The following is a 17,321-nucleotide window of genomic DNA, read 5'->3' as shown; positions in this document are numbered from 1 at the left end:
TCTGACTCTTTGCAACCCCATGGACTATCGCCCGCCAGGGTCCTCTGTCCATGGGATTCTCCAGGCAAGAATCCTGCAGTGGGTTGCCATGACCTCATCCACGCGCCTTCCCGACTCAAGGATTGAACCCACATCTCCTTACGTCTCCTGCATCGGAAGGTGGGTTCTTTACCACTAGCACCACTTGGGAAGCCCTTCGGGTCTCCATGCTCCCCCAAATCCACACTGGGTCTCAGGGCCGATGTTCCTTTCCCATCCCTGAGCTCGGCATGCAGGCCTTTTTCCTCTGCCTCGTCAGATAGTTCCTCCATCCCCACACCCAGGCACTGGATCTGATCTCACCCCACCCTCCTACGTGTCCAGATGTTATCAGCCCAAGTGAGGAGCTGTTGAGTGACTTGACAAACCTGACACCTGATCCTGCCTGGGCTGTGGACAGCCCCCTCCTGTGGCTTCAGGCAGGGAAGGGTGTCGACTGCTCAACGGGAAGCCTCAGATCTCGCCAGAGCCACCAGCCTCCTGGCTTTTCCCAGCCCCGCGGGGACCCTGCAGAGAGCCAGTCTGGGAGGAGGGCAGGGGGCGCACACCTAGGAGTCTCGGGCCTCTAGAGCAGCGCTGCTCACTGTGGGGTCCCTGCACTAGCAGCGGCAGCAGCACGGGGAGCTTGTTGGAGTCGGAATGCTCAAGCCCCACCCCAGATGTGCAAGATCAGAGACTCTAGGGTGGGGCCCTGCGGCCCAGGTTTGAGTGAGCCCTCCAGGTGTTCTCAGGTCCCTTCCAGCATGAGAACTACCGTCGGGATGCATGGTTTCTGATCGCATCCACTCCTAGTGAAGCCATGGGTTTTCTCTCCCTGTCGGGCTGACTCACCTTGACCTCCCAGGGGAGAGGCAGGCAGCAGGCACTGAGGGCTGCCACCATAGGTGCTCCTGGAGAACAGGAGTGCTTGGGCAGGATTCCCTCCCAGTGGGCCACGCCTGTCGAGTGACAGGGGGAAGACTGTGTTACTTCGGGCCCTCCCCACCTCCACGGCACCTCTGGCCGACTCCGCGTTTCTGGCCACTGAGCACAGCTCTGCCCAACTCTCCCTTGTTACTCCGTGTGGGGCGGGTGGAAGGGGGCACACAGAGACTCGTACCAGTGACAATCATGGGCGGTGGAACACAGTGGGTCGGGCAAGGGGTGGGCGCGGCTGGAGGGGGCCAGATTCTAGACCCTGGGAGGGTGGAAGGAATCAGGAGCGCGGGCCAAGGCAGCCCTCAGAGGCCAGGACTGGAGGGCGGGGCCGAGCAGAGAACCCCTGCCCCTGCCCTTTGGCATCCTGGCGGGGTTGCCGCCCACCCTCCCGGCTCCCGCGGTCCCTGGGCGCCCCCAGTACACTGTCCCGGGCCATCTCGAGGGCCAGACGCCCTCAGTACAGCAGGGGGAGTCCTGCCGCGAGCGGCGGGTGGGGCCCCGACGGAACCCCCAAGGTCTCCATGGCCCTGGGCTCGGGGGAGGCGTCTCTTCGCCCTCTGCCCAGGAGAGGGCGCACAACCCAGCGAACTGCGGGGCTGTGGCCCCGCCCAGGACCCAGAAGGCGGGCGGCAGAGTACCGAGATGGAGGGCGGGGACACGAAGCAAGGGGGCCGTTTCCGCCCTTCGAGCCCCGCCCTGACCGCCCCCGCGGCCTTAGCCTCTGGCTCCCCGCCTCAGCCCGCGCGCTGGAAGACGTGGAGCACCGCCTTCCTGCGCACCTCTTCCGGCTGGCTGCACCAATCACCATGCTCGGCCCGTGAAAAGACCCGCCCCCCGGCGCCGAGCAAGCCCGTCCCTCTTGTGACGGGCACCGCTCTGGCCCAATCAGAGCAGGTCGATCGCGTGAGCTCCGCCCTCCGCTCTGCTTTTGGGCTCTTTTTTTTCTCAGTCCCTACGCAGCTGGAATCAAGATTGCAGGGAGAAATATCAATGACCTCAGATATGCAGATGGCACCACCCTTATGGCAGAAAGTGAGGAAGAACTAAAGAAGCTCTTGATGAAAGTGAAAGAGGAGAGTGAAAAAGTTGGCTTAAAGCTCAACATTCAGAAAACTAAGATCGTGGCATCCAGTCCGATCACTTCATGGCAGATAGATGGGGAAACAGTGGCTGACTTTATTTTTCTGGGCTCCAAAATCATTGCAGATGGTGACTGCACCCATGAAATTAAAAGACGCTTACTCCTTGGAAGGAAAGTTATGATCAACCTAGATAGCATAATAAAAAGCAGAGACATTACTTTGTCAACAAAGGTCCGTCTAGTCAAGGCTATGGTTTTTCCAGTGGTCATGTATGGATGTGAGAGTTGGACTGTAAAGAAAGCTGAGCACCAAAGAATTGATGCTTTTGAACTGTGGTGGTGGAGAAGACTCTTGAGAGTCCCTTGGACTGCAAGGAGATCCAACCAGTCCATCCTAAAGGAAATCAGTCCTGGGTGTTCATTGGAAGGACTGATGTTGAAGCTGAAACTCCAGTACTTTGGCCACCTGATGCGAGGAGCTGACTCATTGGAAAAGACCCTGATGCTGAGAAAGATTGAGGGCAGGAGAAGGGGACGACAGAGGATGAGATGGCTGGATGGCATCATCGACTCGATGGACATGGGTGTGGGTGGACTCAGGGAATTGGTGATAGACAGGGAGGCCTGGCGTGCTGCGGTTCATGGGGTCACAAAGAGTCGGACACAACTGAGTGAACTGAACTGAACTAGGCGGGTGTGCTGTGGGCCTGTGGACTTCCCGGGGGGGAGATGCAGACTGTGTGTTCATAGTCACGCGAGTGTACACGCCAAGCCCTGCTGTGTGCCTTTGGTGTGAGCTTGTATTCTGAAGGAGTTAAGTTCACGGGAAGTTACAGGGAAATGCCCCTCCCGTTGTTGCCCCAGCATCAGCGTGTTATGTAGCCAGTGGGACCTCACACCAGGAAATGGCATTGGTACCATCAGAAACCTGCTCAGGGTTCTGTGTGTGTGTGTGCGTGCGCGTGGAAGTCGATTGCATGTCACCCCCTTTTCCAGATGAGCAAATGAGGATATGGAAGGCTTGAGGAAATTGTTCTGAGTCTCTAGCTAGCAGGAGGGAGAGGTGGATAAGGCCACTGGCCTCTAAGCCTGACCTCCTTTTGCAGGCTGTGAAGTGAAGTGACAGTCGCTCAGTCATGTCTGACTCTTTGCGACCCCTTGGACTGTACAGTCCATGGAATTCTCCAGGCCAGAATACTGGAGTGGGTAGCTCTTCCCTTCTCCTGGGGATCTTCCCAACCCAGGGATCAATCCCAGGTCTCCTGCATTGCAGGCGGATTTTTTACCAGCTGAGCCACCAGGGAAGCCCAAGAATACTGGAGTCAGTATCCTAGCCCTTCTCCAGCGGATCTTCCTGATCCAGGAATCAATCCGAGGTCTCCTGCATTGCAGGCGGATTCTTTACCAACTGAGCTCTCAGGGAAGCCCTTTTGCAGGCTACACTCTCCATGTGGCTCCCAGGGAGGTTCCTGTGCACCTCAGCTTGTCTTGAAGGCATCGGAGGTGAGTCCCAGTGAATATCCCCGGGCCTTGGACCAGTCTATAAAGGAAGGAGGTGAGAAAGAGAAATATCTGTACTCTTGTGCCTAATCAGGGGGGATTTGAAACAGACTGACAGTACCTTTGAATTCTCATGAGATCAGAGAGCGGTTCTCATGGATTTTTACCAGTCATCTGCATTCCTGTGGTAGAAGGCTACTGCAACTCCCCCAGTCTTCACTAGCCTCCAAGACACACCAAAAGAGACACACAGGGTGGGAGGTGGGGGGGAGGTTCAAGAGGGAGGGGGACATATGTATACCTATGGCTGATCCTTGTTGACATATGACAAACCAACACAATATTGTAAAGCAATTATCCTCCAATTAAAAATGAACATTAAAAAGTAGATACACAAGAAGGAATCAAAAAAATAAGACAAATTCTAAAAGTCTAGGTGAATTTGAAAAGGAAAAAAGAACTTTAGACATTAGAAACAAAACCACAGTCTTGGAAATAAAAATCTCAACTGATGAATCAAACCACAGGTAGATGACTTGGAAGATGACAAGGCAGTGACTTGGAGGAGAGATGGGCCGGTCTTCGTGGCCCCTCATCCTGGCTTCTGGGCTTCCGATGACATCAACCTTTTCCCTTCTTAATCTGGGTCTGGGGCGGCAGCTGCTTCCTGTACTCGCTGCGCACCTTCAGCCCTCTGAGCCATCCCTGAGTGACCACCTGGGCTCGAGGCTCCCATGACCTGCGGGGGTCTCAGCAGTCACCATGCTGCCCGTGCACTAGACTGGGGTGAAGGGCCAAGGGCAGCAAGTGCCCGCAGAACCAGAGCGGCTGCTACCCCGAACCGTCATGGAGGGAATGCCGGGGACCAAGGCTGGGCTGTGCGGTGACTGCAGTGTCCCTGGGAGGAAATTGACAAGGACACCTGCCTTACCTCTCAGCTCAGGTCACAGGATGACAGCCACAGCTCATCCATGGCACCCTGCAAATACCCCTGTGCCTGCAGGGCTGACGGGGCTGGAAATCACACACAACATTTCACCGTGTCAGTTGCAGAATCCCCAGGTCGCTTGAATTCCCAGCCTCTCTCCATTTCCTAGGTGAAAGGCAGGGCACAACGTGGACGAGTGGGGCCTTGAAACCGAGACTCGGGATATCTGGTTGCCCTCAGTGGACGCTGACAATCGGGAAGCCCCCAGTCCCCCAGAGCCTCCCTTGCTGACTAGCTTGCCCAGCCGTGTGTGGGAGGCTGGTGTTCTGTCCTTTGAGGACTGTCATTACCTCACCTTGTGCTGATGCCTTGCAAGGGGACACCGATTGTCCTCCAGACCCTCTGCCACCATGTCCTGTTGCCACGAGACACATAGTGAAGTGAGTGAAGTCCAAGTCGCTCAGTCGTGTCCAACTCTTTGTGACCCCATGGACTATACAGTCCATGGAATTCTCCAGGCCAGAATACTGGTGTGGGTAGCCTTTGCCTTCTCCCAGGGATCTTCCCAGCACAGGGATCAAACCCAGGTCTCCTGCATTACAGGCGGATTCTTTACCAGCTGAGCCACAAGGGAAGCCCTGTAGACCCGTAAGTGGGGTCCGATTACTGCATGATCCAGGGGACAGGGATACAGTAAGGGTGGGGGCATCTTTCATCTCTGCCCCTCTCCCCTACACTCTTCCCTTCTTGCTTGAGTGGCCTGCAAGTTTTCTGTTTGTTCTTCTCAATAAGCAGGGAACCCCGTAGGGATCATTTCAGGATTAATGAGTGTCAGGCACCCCGTTTCTCATCCTGTGCATGGCCCATCAAGGTATTGTGCCACAGTAGGGAGATAGAATGTACCTGTCTTCCTCTCTAGTGGCTGGAAAAGCTGTCCTTGGGGAGGCATATCTGTAGGTGGGCGTGCTCTGACTGGAGGACTCCGCTCCCAGACCACAACTCTCCACGTGGCATCACTTTCTCTGTCCTTTCGACTTCGGGGAGGGCTTGTGCTGCACACCTTTGCCACCAGCCTTTTGTGCACCTTCGTGCATATCTGCCACCACGCCCCCGTCCCTCCCGTCCACCCCTACCTCATCCCACCTCAGCTTCCTCTTCTCTCGGTCCATACCTCTTGCTCTCTGCCGCCCGTCAGCCCTCGGTTGGGAGCACTGCCCTTATTCGGCTTGTTTCCGCAGCCCAGGCCGCTGCGGGCTGCTCTCTGCTTCGGGGGCCAAGGCTGCAGCCTTACGCCGTCAGATTCTCCCCTTTCAGGCGGCCCCACCCCCTGGGGCGGTGCAGGCGACGCTGATTGGCTAAGACCCAGTGAATGACCGGACAAAACCCAATGACATGTCCCGGGCCGCGCGGATTGGCCGGCCCAGGGCAGGCGGGCACAAGGTGTACGCAGAGCCGGCTAGGCGGGTGGGGTGCAGGCCTTCGCCAGGCAGTGGCCAAATGGTGGGTAGGTACAGGCAGGTCGGAGGTGGGGGATTCGAGCAGCCAAGACTGCCGAGGAGAGGGTTGGCCAGGGAGGGAGAAGGCGGGGCCGATTCCCTGCCAAGCCCTGGGCGATCCCAGTGAGGCTGTAAAGTGGCTGGGCGTTCGTGCATGCGGAGTCCGGAGGCCACTGCTGGGGAGTACGAACGCGCCACAAAGCTAGGGTAGCCCTTAGTGGGGACATTTATATGGCATTTCTAAAATCCTGGCCACAGCCCTATGGGAGAAGCTATCCCCATCCTCAGCACTGTCATCCATTTGTCCCCTTTGACAAATGAAACCGAGGCCAAAACGGGTGACTTAAGTTCACCTTTACATACACGAGTAGGTGACCTGCGGATTAGAATCATGTGGCAGGTTCACCCGAGTCTGTGGCTTCAGAACAATCAAGGGACATTCAGACACTTAAGGGCCTAGACCAGTTGACAGCACTCCTGTCCCCTATCACCTCAGCTACTCTGCATCTCCCGGAGGTATAGCTGGGCCACTCCCATTCCTACATGATGATCTCTCCTCCCAGCCCTTGTTACTAAGGTCAGCTCTTCCGTTCTCGCCCAACACCTGTAGGAGCCTGAACTCAGGCTTTTGGAATGGAGTTTTTATCATGGATTGTATTTGGAACTCCATTTAGGCTTCAACAGTGCATTGCTGCACAGTATTTGTTGTGGGTATCACCAAATCAGGCATTATACATCTAAATACAAGCTGGTGTGGTGCATAGTGTATAGGTCACACGTCCTGGCTTATCTGTGTTCACAACAGCTTTACCTTAGAGTGCTTTACAGATGTCATGGTACCATTATGGTCATTGTTTCATTCACTCCTCATGAATCTGCTTTAACTACACACACACACTGAAAAGAGTAAACAGAATTATCACATGACCCAGAAACTTCTAGCTTTATATACACCCAATGTAAGTAAAACTATAATCCACAAACTTGAAAAGGAATGTTCGTAGCATTATTCACAATAGACAAAAAGTAAAAATCCAGATTTCTACAAACGGATGGACAAAACAGTCTATTCATAGGATGGACTATTATGTGGCCAAAAAAAAGAATGCAATTCTGTACATTCTCTAATGTAGATGAACCTGGAATACATTATGCTAAGCAGCTAGGAGACAAAAAGGTAACATACTGTATGATGCCATTCATACAAAATGTCCAGAATATGTTAAATCCCTAGAAACAGGAAACACATGAGTGGTTACCAGGGGCTCGGACAGTGAATGGGGACAGACTACTCAGGGGTGCAGTTCTCTCTGGGGTGATACAAATGTCCTAAAATGAACCACAGTGATGGTTACAGAACTCTTTGAGTATGCTAAGTACCACTAAATTGTATTCTTTCAACGAGTGAACTGCACGGAATGTGAGATGTCCAGTTAAGTGAGGTAAATTTTTGATTTGCATTTTATCAATTTTCTATATGACCCTGTAATCAACTGTTATTTTTATAGAAAAATGTCAACTATTTAATACTTACTTGGCTGCACCAGGACTTAACTTGCAGCATTGCAGCATGTGGGCTCTAGCTCCCCAACCAGGGATTTAACCCAGGCCCTCTGCATTGGGAGTGCTGAGTCTTAGCCACTGGACCATCAGGGAAGTCCTTGGTATTTTCAATATTTTTGTATTTTGATACATTTGATATATTTTCTATATCAACATCAACTATTTTTAAAATTTTTGAAGTCTTATGAAATAAGCATACTAATTATCATGCTAATTTTACAGGCCAGGGAACCAGCTTAGTAAAAAGCCAGGAACAGAAAGACTAGGCCCTGCAGAGGACTCATTGGCAGACTGGTTCTTCCATCTCTACCACACATTCTAGAACAAAAGCCCCTTGATGACCAGTTAGTGAGAATGACAGAAATAAGGACCACGACATACCAGATACATCCAGTCAACTTTAGTTTTGAAGCTCCAGTCTATCTTTCATTTATCTGGCAGGTATTCTCTTGTATTCCAACCACATGGTTTAAATGCTCTGACCTAAATTAAGGAGTTGGCTCAGGGCTGGCTTTTCAGGCTGCATACTGTCCTCTAGTGGTCTACCTCCTGCCACTACCCTTTCCAGGGCTTGTTGGGGACATGGATCTCTCTCCTGGTTTAAAGAACAGCTCCTTCCTTATTTAGGATTTTATCAAGGAGAAACCAAATCACACATACAAGGCACAAACAGAGCAAAGACAGCTAGCCAGTTCTTAACTGCTTTATTAACGTCAACTTTAGTATTGTCAGTAGATGAGTACAATTGAGCTAACAGTTTGGTTTGGTCACTGGGTAAATAAGACATTCCTGAGATCTCACCGGAGAGCACAGTGTGGAGGTCAGATCTAGTCGTGTCCTCTCTTCACAGAACAGTCCCTTCAAACAGCACAGGACATCCTAAGAGCTTTCACTGCTGCTCCACAGCCTCTGCACGGGAGAGGAGGGATGAAGGCGAACACCAGAGGAAATTCCTCGGCAACTGCATTCACACAGTACCTGGAAGGCTTCAGGTAGGATAGTAGCACCTGACCTCATGCACTGGCCATCAATGGGCAGCATGGTGGTATCATGCTGCCTAACATGGGTGACTGCAGTCTACAATTCAATTCACATATTTTTTACTTATGAGGAAAATGCACACATTTAAGAAACTGTAACCTTATGTTGATCTCTACCCAAGTTATCTCTAGTCTCATCAGAAAACTTGCTATTAGGTGGTTGTTTTGTTAGCTATTCTGTCACTTCAAACTTTATCTTATAATCCACCATAATGACTCAAAGAGTTACGTGTGTATACGTAGTTATGGCTTAACAAGAAAGCAGTTAACCTGCATTGTTTTTAAAAAGAATAAAGCACAATAGCATAGATTTAAGTGATCATTTGGCAACAAGCATAAACGTAAGGTAATGTAAACAGGCCAGTCTGTCGTTCAAAGCCAACAGCTAAGCTATTTCATTAAAATACGTTCCACAGCTAACATGATGTATCTGGAACTGATTCTAAACATATCCAGCAGGTCACCGGTCTTCCTGCTCCGAGGGACCCCTGACACTGCCAGCTGATGGACCACAATGTCAGGCTCCATGGAGACGGCTGCAGAGACGGCCTCCCCGATGCCACCTGGAGAAGCAAGGGATATTAGGGTCTGTTCTGGAAGCAGCTAGTCAGCCTCAAAACCCCATCATGTAGAGACCTTTGAATGTGTGGTTCCCAGGGAGAAATGTTTCTCACTAGGCACTAATTTATAAACAACCATTCCCTAACTGGCCAGAAGAGTTCTCATTCAAAAGTACAAGTCTTCAAATTGCTCCCAGCCCCATCTACGGCAGGGGCTATCTCCACTGGGGCTCCATGGATGCGAGGATCTGTGGAGCTCAGATTCTCAAAGCTGTCAGGAGCCCAAGAATTGGCTGCTGACTTCAGAAAGGCTGGCATGCAACGCTGGCCTGGGGGTGGTGCCTGGGCAGTAAGCTGGTGCAAGTCCTTGACATTGATGAGACACTTTCCCTATTGCTAAGAGTGGTCTCTGTGCCTCAGCTGTTGGCACCACAGGGTGGTTTACAGGGCTCACCGACTTTCCTCTGGGAGTCAGGAAGTTTGGCACGTGCCTGGCAGCCATCAGCTCTCAATAATACTTGTGGCAACGAGTCTCAAGTGGGTTCCCTAGGTCTCCAGGGGGGCATCTGTTGCTTCCAGTTAAGGGAGCATGCTGGGGGCTCCCCAAGGGAGGGAGAGAGGGAACCAAAGGTGTGGGGGTCTTCACTCCTGACCCGTGTCTTCTGCCCCGAGGGGTCCTGGTGTGTGCCCTTTCCTTGGAGAGTGCTTCCCTGCAGACCACGGGCTTGCTCTGGAGCCCCTGACACACGAACACATGAAGCTCCCCACTCGCTCCTCTGCTCTACCTGACCTTCCCAGGCCAAACACTGCCCCGCCCCTTCTCCCTGGCCACACTTCCTGCATTTGCTGTGTTCTCTGTTTGCAAGGTACTGTCTGCATTTTTTGCAGGGGGCAAACTATGAATCAGTCAATACGCAAGAGCAACTGTGAAGCTTCTTACGATCCCTCCCGCCACAATGCCAAGTTAGACATTACTCTGTACTGCCATTGAGCCACCCAAGGACAAGGCAGGGCACACTGTGCTGAGTACACACCAACGAGGATGGACATGGCACCTCCCTTAGCCAGTGTAGATGGGCAAGAGACCCTACACCCACACCCTTGCAAAGAGCAAGTAATACAGGGTGAGTGGTCGGCTGGAGGGACTTCCCATGGTCATGGCACACTTCTCGTCAAGGAAAACAAAACATGTTCCACCAAAGCAGACTTTCAAAATGGTCCCCCCCAAGGCTTGCACACACCTTCTGGGTAGTGATCCTCCACTGTGATAATTTGGCCACCTGTGGCTTTTGCATTGGAGATGATGGTGGCAGCATCCAGAGGTTTAACAGTAAACAGGTCAATGACACGGATAGAAATATCTGGAAAACAGCGATAACTAGCTTAAGTGTATCAAGCAGACTCAGACTAAAAAGATGGATTGGGGCAGACAGGCAGCCCAACCTCTATGTCTTCCAGCCTGAACTTCAGTGTTCAGCAACCCCCAACTGACCTTGCTGGGAAAGATCATCGGCAGCAGCTAAGGCTTCGTGCAAAGTAATTCCAGCTCCGACAACTGTAATCTTGTCGTTCACACTTTGACGGATAACCTGGTGTTGCACCCACAAAACAAAAATGCTGTGCTTACTACACAGAATGAGTCTCAAAGTGGAGGACAGTCTGCTCTCCCAAGCCTACCAGTTTCAGTGCTTAATAGTTCACTATACGAAAGGCTGAGTCAGCACACCGACCAATAAGGACTGCTCTCTTTAATAAGCCCCACATCGTGTTTATTTAACAAATCTGTCTACCTTTCCTCATGATTTACAATGCCAAATCACTAAGTTCTTTTACAGTATGCATGCAAAATGACCCTTTACCAAAGCAGGTGGATTTCCATCTGGAATGTGAAAGGCAGAAGGCCAGAAGTGAATTCGACAGCCCATCTGCTCCAGTGTCGACTCACTCCCACCAAGGGGTCTGAAAAGGCACCACCTCTGGAGTGCTTAGACCTCTTTCTGGGGGCATCCATGCAGATTGGACTCTGATGATGAACATGCTAATGAGGGCTATTTGAGACCATCCTGGGGTGCTCTGTGCCAAGCACCCTGCATGCCCAAGTGCCCTGTGACGCCCATGCATTAGTGGGCCCATTCTGTGACTGAGGAAAGCAAACCTGAGAACAGGAGGAACTCGCCCAGGGCAGGGTTGAGACCAACAGCCAGACCCGTATGAATTCAACGCCCATGCTCCCAACCATTTGCTAGTCTGTAAGCAGACAGGGTTCTCTGCTCTTTTTTCATTGGTTTGTTTCTTTCAAAGTCACCTAACCAAAGGCATCTGGAATTAGTCTGCATTGCATTCCTTTCTATAGGTTTCCCTGTAGCTTAAGCACCACTGCTGACTAGATATTTAGGGCTTCAAACCACCTGCCCCATCCTTTAAGAATGTCCTAGCCTTTTTGTATGTGTGTGTATGTAAATATACACACACACACACCTATATTCATATATATACACACATATACATTCATACACCTATATGCCCCTTTGCAAACCCAGCCTTAAATTATTCATGCCATGCATATTATCATACATAATTTAACTCACATCAGGAAATTTACTTCATTTTTTCAGGATAGGACAAACATCACAGGGAAAAAAAGACAAGAGAGACATGAAAACTCTGCAAAACAAATGACTGTCACCGAGACACCCTCCCTGCCACCCCCAGAGGCAAACAGATGGCCTTGAGTGGGAGTGCAGGGAAGAACAGCACCTGTAGTTCACACTGGAGTGAACAGTTCAGCTTTTCCATTCAGTGGAATGAAACTATGGGGGGCTAGGAACTGTTCTGGATATACCTGCTCTCCTGTGGCACTAAAGCTATCCAGGGCTCATTTATTCATTCTGAGCACTACCACTGTGAATTCTGGAGCAGCCTAGCCCTTATCAATCAAGTTGGAAGTCACCTATTGCTCCTTTAAAAGTGACTATCATTCTTTTACATACTTAAGAAGAGTATTAATGACATTCTAAAAGGCTTATAAGATAAAAGGCAGGACATAAGACGGTCCTATGCAGCATGATCTCAACTAAGATATACACCTAGAAAAAGGAAGAAAACATGCCCAAACGTCTATAAGGCCTGCCCTCTAGGTGGTGGGCAGTCATGTATTTTTTTCCACAGATGCTACTGGCTTTCTGCACACACAACTCTGAAAGGCAGGCCCACAGACAGCGGGTTGCTGACTGGGCTTGCTACTCACCTTTCTTTGGCCCTCATCTTCAAACTATGGCTGCTAACTATCTGTGCTTCCAAGGCTTTCTCAAGGCCACAGGAGATAGGAAGACCCAGCAGGCCTGAAGGTGTGGCCCACATGCCACAAAACCAACCTCAGGGCCACACTATGGCCAGAGGCAAGATGGATCATGTTTGTTATATTCCTGGCCTCCAATGGGCAAAACAAGAACCTAAAAGATCTACTACTCATTTGAAATGGGTTTTATCATTTTCATAGCTTGAGGTTGTCTGTGGTCACGTACAGCCAAGCAACTCAATAGTCTTCAAGTGATTTATCTTTAAGGGTTCAACAGAGATTCCTTTCGGAAAGGAGAAAAGTTAAGTTCAGGCTGATACTGGCAGAATATTACTTTCTGAAAAAAAGCAGGCAAATATCATGAATTTTTTAAAAACTGGAACAAAGGAAGAATGAAGCCTCAACTGTCGGGGCCCTTAGCTCTGGCTTTAAAGAACACTATTCCCAACACAAACTAATACTGGAAGATACAGGAGAACTTAAGGCCTTACCTTGGCCTGTCCAATCTCAAAGCTTTCTTGTGGGGTGTAAATAATTGCAGTTTCTGGCCGACTGGTTCGAATGTAGCACATCCCCTAGGGTGTAAATGAATACCAGAGCCACAGTTTAGAAAATAAAACTAAATTTCCAACTAACAAACCTTAAAAAGGAGCTGGGAAGGACTGAACAATTCTTAGTACGAAAAACAAAATGTGCATTCTGGAGTGAGGGAGAACCGTCTCTAACCACTGGCAAGCAGGTCAGGTGTTACTGATCAGGAGGCAAAAGCCTGTGAGGGAAGCTACTGGATGCCCAGTGACAAGCTTTTCATGCTATCATGCTCACCCCTTTGGGAAAGCTTCCTCAGATACACACCGATCTGTTCTGTCTCAACAGAACGTAAATTCGGGGCACGAGCACTTACTTACCTTGAATAGAAACCCTAAAACATAATGGTAAACAATTTTTGTCACAACAGCGTGTAATATTTCATTCTTAGAAATACCTTAGACACCACAACATAAAATTACTCGTCTTCCAATGAGAAGATGTCAGTTCTTTTCATCATCATCACCTTGAACACATAAATAGAACTATAAATGAATACTCAAATATCTATAGAGTATTTGTTAATTTGTGTGCATGTGTGTCAAAGCCTTTGACTGTGTGGATCACAATAAACTGTGGAAAATTCTGAAAGAGATGGGAATACCAGACCACCTGACCTGCCTCTTGAGAAACCTGTATGCAGGTCAGGAAGCAACAGTTAGAACTGGACATGGAACAACAGACTGGTTCCAAATAGGAAAAGGGATACGTCAAGGCTGTATATTGTCACTCTGCTTATTTAACTTATATGCAGAGTACATCATGAGAAACACTGGGCTGGAGGAAGCACAAGCTGGAATCAAGATTGCCAGGAGAAATATCAATAACCTCAGATATGCAGATGACACCACCCTTATGGCAGAAAGTGAAGAAGAACTAAAGAGCCTCTTGATGAAAGTGAAAGTGGAGAGAGAAAAAGTTGACTTAAAGCTCAACATTCAGAAAACGAAGATAATGGCATCTGGTCCCATCACTTCATGGGAAATAGATGGGGAAACAGTGGAAACAGTGTCAGACTTTATTTTTGGGGTCTCCAAAATCACTGCAGATGGTGACTGCAGCCATGAAATTAAAAGACGCTTACTCCTTGAAAGGAAGGTTATGACCAAACTAGATAGCATATTAAAAAGCAGAGACATTACTTTGTCAACAAAGATCTGTCTAGTCAAGGCTATGGTTTTTCCAGTAGTCATGTATGGATGTGAGAGTTGGACTGTGAAGAAAGCTGAGCGCCGAAGAATTGATGCTTTTGAACCATGGTGTTGGGGAAGACTCTTGAGAGTCCCCTGGACTGCAAGGAGATCCAACCAATCCACCCTAAAGGAAATCAGTCCTGGGTGTTCATTGGAAGGACTGATGTTGAAGCTGAAACACCAATACTTTGGCCACCTCATGCGAAAAGTTGATTCATTGGAAAAGACCCTGATGCTGGGAAGGATTGGGGGCAGGAGGAAAATGGGACGGCAGAGGATGAGATGGCTGGATGGCATCACCGACTCTACATGAGTTTGGGTAAACTCCCGGAGTTGGTGATGGACAGGGAGGCCTGGTGTGCTGCAATTCATGGGGTCACAAAGAGTTGGACATGACTGAGCGACTGAACTGAACTATGCTAAGTCATGTTGAACTCTGCGACCCCATGGACTGTGTAGCCTGCCAGGCTCCTGTTTACAGGGTTTCCCAGGTGGCACTAGTGGTAAAGAACCCGCCTCCCAGTGCAGGAGACCTAAGAGACCCAGGTTCAATTCCTGGGTTGGGAAGATCCCCTGACAGGGGGAAACAGTGAATTCTCTGCGCCACCTGAGAACCCAATTGTTGATTTATATACATATTTAAATCATACACGATAAACTAATACATTAATTTAGAAACACTGCTTCCTTTTGTTCATTTACACGCTATGAACCAGTTCTGTTCAGTACATTTTTAGGAGGTAAAATTTAGTTAAGTGGAGCACACCCTGAATTCTGACAAGTTATACAACATATATCTGTCTCCTCAGTATGGAGAGCATTTGTACTTGCCCAGAAAGTTCCCTCATGCCTCTCTCTCACTCAAGAAGCAAACTCTATTCTGATGTCTCTTTTGAACTTTCCACAAATAAGATACTGTAGCACACATGAGCTTGTGCTGTATGTACAGACGTAACATAATGTCCAGGATACACCAAGTAGAAAAGTACAGAACAATGTGTGAGCCCACTTAGGTTAAAAAAAAAAACAGTCAAAGAAACTCATGTCTCACACACGTTGGAAATGCCAGCAATGGAGCTTGCATCTTCCATGACCCACCGCAACTGTGCATGGGGTTGTATGCAGGGCACGGTGGTGGTGGTGGTGAGGTGAGTCCAGCGACTGCTAGCTGGAGAGTTTGGAAAGGTAAAGATTCTGTTCTCTAAACTTTCCTGCAGCTGCAGGGTTTTGTGTCTCCTGCACTGCAGGCAGATTCTTTACCCGCTGAGCTATCAGGGAAGCCCCTGCAGCTGGGTTCTGGACAGGAGCCAGGTTGTGTCCAACTGATGCCCTTGGGTGAGACTTCAGGAGGGGCAGGCAGGGCAGAAGTCAGAATCATACCCTGTAAGCTGTTTTTGAGGAGGGTGGGCCAAGGTTGAGGAATCTAGGGTTCATCTGCAGTTGCAGCTGACAACTCGTCAGCTTTCTGGCTATCACGAGGTGGCAGTCACACAGGCTGTGTCTAACACCCGCACCTGGTGGATTGTCACTGGAGCCCACTCCCATGGCTCTGCTAAGGACCCCCGGTCCCACAGCCCCAGTTTCCCCCTCTTCTTGACCTAAGTCCCACCCCATACAGGTCGCTGGAAGTTTGACCTCGTTCTGTACTGTTTTTTTTTTTACAATGCAAATGTGTTCATGTTCTACGTGCTTCCATTACCCTTTGTGGGGTAATGGTACTATCTTTAAAAGGAATCCTATAGGACTTCCCTGGTGGTCCAGTGGTTAAAAATTCACCTGCCAGTGCAGGGGACACAGGTTAGATCCCTGGTCCAGGAGGATCCCACATGCCACAGAGAGACTAAGCCCATGTGCCGCAACTACTGAAACCTATGTGTACCCTAGAGCCCATGTTCTGCAACAAGAGAAGCCATCACAATGAAAAGCCTGCACACCACAACTAGAAAGTAGGTCCCACTTGCCAAAACTAGAGTAAGCCTGTGCAGCAACAAAGACCCAGTACAGCCAAAAAAAGCCTGCAATCAAATTACCTGTTCAGTTCAGTTCAGTCGCTCAGTCGTGTCCGACTCCTTGCGACCCCATGAACTGCAGCAAACCAGGCCTCTCTGTCCATCACCAACTCCCGGAGTCTACCCAAACCCATGTTCATCGAGTCGGTGATGCCATCCAACCATCTCATCCTCTGTCGTCCCCTTCTCCTCCTGCCCCCAATCCTACCCAGCATTAGGGTCTGATTACCTGTAACAAATATCTATTACCTTTATGATGAGAAAAGTAATATCAAACCATCAGTACCAAACTAGCAGCAGAGCCCAGACACATTTTTTGTCTGCACCAGCGTTCTCTAAGAAATACCTTGGTATTGGCTGCCAGGAAAACAGCATGCTCTGTCGAGATGGCATCACTTGGATAGAAAATCGTGCAGTTCGGAATGGCTCGGAACATGGCTAGATCCTCCAGGGCCATCTGGGAGGGGCCGTCTGCACCTGAGAAAGCAAAACCATACCCCAACAAAGAGCCCCCAGTAGGAGCCTGCCCTCCACTGGATGAGCGACTGTCCTGCCTGCCATGGGGGCCACCACCCCAGCAGTCTCCACAGACATTGCAAGTAACACAGCAGAAGCCACTTCTTGGCCTCGAGCCTCGCCAACATCTGGCACTCAGTGTGACTGGTACTGCTGCCCTAGGTGACCCGCGCTCTCTTCCAAGTACCAGGTCTCTGCCCCTGTCCTCTTCTCCGAGGAGGGTCCCTCCAGACTCTGTTGTTTCTTCTCTGCTCTTTTACCTTTTCCATCAAGAGATGAAAGTTTTCAGACTAGAGTGGTCTCTCATTTCTCATGGCTTTCAAAGTAGCTGAGCATTATAGAACATACCTTCGGGATGCCCTGGGGATACTGTTGGAACTCAGGGACTTCATGTATGGGGGAAAGAGAAAACCTAATGTACACCACGGTGTCCGAGCTCTTCCAGCTAGGAAGGGAACTGTCACCATGGACACTGCCTGGCCTGGGACCGTTGTCTCTCCAAAGAACTCCAGTTCTTCTGTGTTGGACTTAGAACCACTTCTCCACTTGGCTGACTTCAGAACTGACTTTGCACCCAGCCCCAGGAGAGACC

At 49.8% G+C, this 17,321-nt stretch overlaps 1 protein-coding gene and 2 long non-coding RNA genes across 8 annotated transcripts in view; 1 reads left to right on the top strand and 2 right to left on the bottom strand.

Moving 5' to 3' along the window:
- Nucleotides 1-2,109: 2,109 nt before the first annotated feature.
- LOC145535487 (uncharacterized) lies at nt 2,110-5,778 on the bottom strand. 2 transcript variants are annotated; one of them, XR_014075435.1, is made up of 4 exons: nt 5,638-5,778; nt 4,822-5,058; nt 4,470-4,631; nt 2,110-3,578 (listed from the first exon to the last, which is right to left on the bottom strand). It is a non-coding gene; the product is annotated as an uncharacterized LOC145535487 (long non-coding RNA). The 2 variants fall into 2 exon arrangements; XR_014075436.1 differs by having other exon boundaries at nt 4,470-4,552.
- Nucleotides 5,779-5,889: 111 nt separating this feature from the next.
- On the top strand, nt 5,890-9,268 carry LOC145537204 (uncharacterized). Its single transcript, XR_014076258.1, has 3 exons — nt 5,890-5,970; nt 8,376-8,517; nt 9,022-9,268. It is a non-coding gene; the product is annotated as an uncharacterized LOC145537204 (long non-coding RNA).
- The window catches only part of TKTL1 (transketolase like 1), a 29,575-nt gene continuing 20,466 nt past the window's right edge, over nt 8,213-17,321 (bottom strand). For 3 of the 5 annotated variants that reach the window (XM_081568029.1, XM_081568031.1, XM_081568032.1), the window contains exons 9-13: nt 16,560-16,690; nt 12,915-12,998; nt 10,618-10,714; nt 10,367-10,486; nt 8,213-9,128 (exon numbers count right to left, since the gene is read on the bottom strand). In XM_081568029.1, coding sequence (XP_081424155.1) covers nt 8,956-9,128; nt 10,367-10,486; nt 10,618-10,714; nt 12,915-12,998; nt 16,560-16,690 — 605 coding nt within the window. In that variant the 3' untranslated portion in view covers nt 8,213-8,955. The remainder of the gene's footprint in view (nt 9,129-10,366; nt 10,487-10,617; nt 10,715-12,914; nt 12,999-16,559; nt 16,691-17,321) is intronic. The other 2 variants (XM_081568030.1, XM_081568033.1) reach the window with 1 other exon arrangement.

This window comes from Giraffa tippelskirchi, chromosome X (genome assembly GCF_054371585.1).
Source record: "Giraffa tippelskirchi isolate mGirTip1 chromosome X, T2T-mGirTip1v1.2.pri, whole genome shotgun sequence".
NCBI lineage: Eukaryota > Metazoa > Chordata > Mammalia > Artiodactyla > Giraffidae > Giraffa > Giraffa tippelskirchi.
The sequence above is the reverse complement of the archived record's forward strand: the minus strand, read 5'-3'. Positions and strand labels throughout refer to the sequence as shown.